This window comes from Triticum aestivum, chromosome 5D, assembly GCF_018294505.1.
Source record: "Triticum aestivum cultivar Chinese Spring chromosome 5D, IWGSC CS RefSeq v2.1, whole genome shotgun sequence".
NCBI classification, from domain to species: Eukaryota; Viridiplantae; Streptophyta; class Magnoliopsida; order Poales; family Poaceae; genus Triticum; species Triticum aestivum.
The window spans coordinates 104,447,832-104,452,036 of NC_057808.1; the positions used below are offsets into that span (position 1 = coordinate 104,447,832).

General features: G+C 50.7%; 1 protein-coding gene across 1 annotated transcript; it reads right to left on the reverse strand.

Annotated features, from left to right (window-relative positions):
* Positions 1-698: 698 nt before the first annotated feature.
* Positions 699-1,692, reverse strand: LOC123124438 (osmotin-like protein). Its single transcript, XM_044545054.1, has one exon. It carries the CDS (start codon positions 1,629-1,631, stop codon positions 942-944), a length of 690 nt encoding a protein of 229 aa, XP_044400989.1. The 5' UTR covers positions 1,632-1,692; the 3' UTR covers positions 699-941.
* Between the last annotated feature and the right edge of the window lie 2,513 nt (positions 1,693-4,205).

Consider the following 4,205-nt stretch of genomic DNA (forward strand, 5'->3'; position numbering starts at 1 on the left):
TCCAGTGACCCTTATCACCCCAAACCTAAACCTCTAACCCCAGTCTCCAATAATATCCCATTTCAGGGCTCCTCTATACAAAGTTAAAAAAAAAAAAGCAAACCAGCAACCAAACTTGTGAGCTTGTCTGTTCATGTTTTGATTGGTCAGATCACCTATGCATTGGCACATTTGTGAAAAAATATATCAAAAGATTTAAGTCAAAATTTTGACCTAAAATCAAATGAATGCACATTATATCGAACGTAAACCAATAATAAATCACAAAGCGTTCTAAGCCCAGTTGGTTAATGGCCTATAGCATGCCTTGCCTCAAGGTTAGTTGTTTGAGTTTTTACATCATTTTAAAAATATTTTCTTGATTTTTTTTCACCAAAGACCTATACACCTTAAAAACACCGGGCAAGGTACCGGCTCCCGGTTTTTCCAGCCGGACCGCCGGCCGTTACTGAAACTATTCTCCAATGTCGAGGCTTCTTTCTTCGACTCCGCTTCATTTTCTACCGCTAGCATATTGTTGTACAAAATCAACCCTGTTTTCAGTAGGAAAAACATGCGACCAACTATTATAATTTGTTAAATAAATCGAAATATCCATGTTATCATGTCAAATTGAATACTATCAATGCAACCCAGGTTTACCATTTTTAAGCTAAGTGATGTTCTATTTTGAGTGACTACCATTTACGGAAATTTCATGGAATGGAAGTTTAGCAATCATAGAGAAAAGAATGCAACATTACAAGAAGAAAATCACTCGCATTATTTTCCTTGCACTCGGATGGCTTAGCTCAGTACCAGCTACACCGCCAGAATTACAGATGACGAAACCTAAGATCTCAATACAAACATTTAACTGCAACATTTGTAAAACGTACGCACGGATCGTGAATGGCGTAGAAGTACGGCAAAGCGAGAAGGACGACACGGAGCTCCGGGCTCTAGTTGTCGGCGACGACCGTGCGGATGACCATGTCGGCGCCCTCCGCCGCCGCGGCGCCGCACTGGAGCATGGACGACTGGCAGAGGATGATCTTGAGCTCCCCGGGCGCGCGGCAGCTCTGCGGCACGGGCTCCACGTCGGTCGGCGTCGTCCTGGTGAGCGGGCAACGGTTCTTGAAGTACCCCGCGGACCCGCGGCACGCGGTGCCTTCGGCGGCGCGGTTGTCCGGAGAGCAGTCGCAGTTGAGGTCCACAGCGCAGCCGAGCGCCGGGCACTGCCCGCCGCCGATGGCCTGCGGGCTCAACACCATCGGCACGTTGAACCCGTCTACAAGGCTGACGCTGTACGCGGCGAGGTCCAGGTTCCCGCTGTCGTGGACCGTGATCTGGGCGACGGTGGACGGCGGCGCGTCGCCCGTAAAGCAACCGCGCGGCGGCGACGTGCCGTCGTCGCAGCCGGTGCGAGCCGCGACGCGGCCGGCCCAGAAGGTGGACGGGAAGGTGAGGGAGAGAATCGCGTTGGTGTCGAGGCGCGCGGTGTTGTCGGAGATGGAGGGAAGGCCGGCATTGGGGGTGACGAGCGGCCAGACCGGGTGCGGGCAGAGGTTGTGGACGGTCAGCTTGGTCGCCGACGAGAAGGCGGCTAGCGCGGCAAGGACGAGGAGGACGAAGGCGAGATCCCTGGCCATGGCAGCTACAGCAACTAGCTAGCTTGTGAGATGAGAGGTGGGGTTAGAGAGGAGCGGCTGGTTTCCAGTACTTTTGTAGGCGAGGATTGCCGCTCGGGCTCAGTCGTCAGGGACAGCTTTTTGCTTTTCCTTTTTTTCCTTTTTTTGCTTTTCCCGAGGGAGGAAAAGCAGCGGCTTCCCACTAGGCCTCAGACAGGTTTGATAGGCTGCATGTACCTTCTTAGCCGCGAAAAAAAAAAACGTTTGGTTACCCGCACTCACTATTGAGCCTGCATAGCACGAATATTAAAGCATTTCTGGGCTTGCATCCAGAGGAATGCTTAATTCGGCTGTTTTTGTGGAGCCAGACCCGCGCGGTGCAACCCTGGGCTCGTGGGCGTGGGCGGTTGCACGCGTGGGTGCAGTCTCGAGATGTCGCGTTGTTTTCAGACGCGTCGTCGTAAACTACCCTCACCTCCCTTCCTCACCGCTCTCTCCCCTCTTCCCCACTTACACCGGCGGCGGCGACGGCGACGATCACCTGAGCTCTACTGCGAATCGATCCAAGACGGCGGCGGCAACCACCGCAGCGACTGCAGACCTCCACCGGAGTGCATCGGCCATGGCGGTAAGAATTTGTCCTCTCTGTACATTCACTGCTTTCGACTCGGGCTAGATTCGATTAGAGCACAGGATTGAAGAGTTGGGGAGTGGACTAAACACATGGGGGGAGGATTGACATCAATCGATTTTGCATCTACGGCTACTAGGGCTCATAGGTTATTTTTCAATTACATCGGGGGCGGGGATTGGATTGTCTAGCCGCGGTGACCCTGGAGTCGCGTCGAGCGGGGGGAGGGGGGCGGGGGCGTAGTCATCTTCTTTTCTTCCTCGTCGGCTTCATCCTCACCGTCTTCGTCAAGAACGATGGGTCTTGCACGATCGCCTGCCACCGGCGCCCTGGCCACTATATGCACCTTGTCGTTGTCGGACTCCGGTGACCCGAACGTACTACTCTAGTATGTTGTGGCACGCTGGTCTTGAGGCGCCTTGTACTGACTGTACTTGGCCCATCTTGCTCGCTGTCGAGCGTCGCCGGAGTCTGCCTGATTCATGGCCCAGCGCAGGATGTCCACTGACATCGCGCCCTTGGCTGGGTACGGAACCAGTGTCTTCAGCTCGTCCGGTGTAGCCTTCTTCATCACAGCATCGACTTCCATGGTGTGCTCAAACTTCTTGTAGTCACTGAGCGAGCACCCAAGGAAGAATGTCTTCCATCCAATGCCCCAATGGAAAGGGTTGGGATTGGAGTTGGAGTTCATGCCGAGGAGAGGTGGAAGAGGAGGGGTGGTGAAAAAGAGAGGGTTTGAGTGCGGTGCTGGGTTAGTGGGGGTGCGTTGATATAGGAGCGTTAGGCCGCTATGAATGAATGATGGCCATTGATATGCGTGTTGTTCATAATGCAGATGGACAAGGGCAAGAAGGTGATGCCACCATTGGAGAAGGGCAAGGAGGTTGTGCCTCCATTGGTCGAAGTGGCTGTGCAGGATCACCCAAGCCCCAAGCGGAGGAACTATGGCCACTTCCATCAGGAGTCAGGACCAAACCACTTCTGCAATTTTATCCTTGCTTCAAAACTAGAGAGTATGCCATTGCCTCTGGACTTCACAAAGCACTTCCCTGCCATCCCTACAGAGTTCAAGGTGAAGATGAACACCGGCTGCGCATGGAGGGTTGCTACCTCTTGAGCACTGCGTTGGTTTTCCCTTGAAGAGGAAAGGGTGATGCAGCAAAGTAGCGTAAGTATTTCCTTCGGTTTTTGAGAACCAAGGTATCAATCCAGTAGGAGGCTATGCGCGAGTCCCTCGCACCTACACAAAACAAATAAATCCTCGCAACCAACGCGATAAGGGGTTGTCAATCCCTACACGGCCACTTACGAGAGTGAGATCTGATAGATATGATAGGACAATATTATTGGTATTTTTGTGATAAAGATGCAAAGTAAAATAAAAGCAAAGTAAAAAAGCAAAGGAAATAACTAAGTGTTGGAAGATTAATATGATGAAGATAGACCCGGGGGCCATAGGTTTCACTAGTGGCTTCTCTCGAGAGCATAAGTATTTTACGGTGGGTGAACAAATTATTGTTGAGCAATTGACAGAATTGAGCATAGTTATGAGAATATCTAGGTATGATCATGTATATAGGCATCACGTCCGAGACAAGTAGATCGACTCCTGCCTGCATCTACTACTATTACTCCACTCATCGACCGCTATCCAGCATGCATCTAGAGTACTAAGTTCATAAAAACAGAGTAACACCTTAAGCAAGATGACATGATGTAGAGGAATAAATTCATGCAATATGATAAAAACCCCATCTTGTTATCCTCGATGGCAACAATACAATACGTGCCTTGCTGCCCCTACTGTCACTGGGAAAGGACACCGCAAGATTGAACCCAAAGCTAAGCACTTCTCCCATTGCAAGAAAGATCAATCTAGTAGGCCAAACCAAACTGATAATTCGAAGAGACTTGCAAAGATAACCAATCATACATAAAAGAATTCAAAGAAGATTCAAATATTG

Bases quoted from the DNA above. Each gene is read 5' to 3' on its own strand.
- LOC123124438 (XM_044545054.1), bottom strand. From the start codon at position 1,631: ATGGCCAGGGATCTCGCCTTCGTCCTCCTCGTCCTTGCCGCGCTAGCC.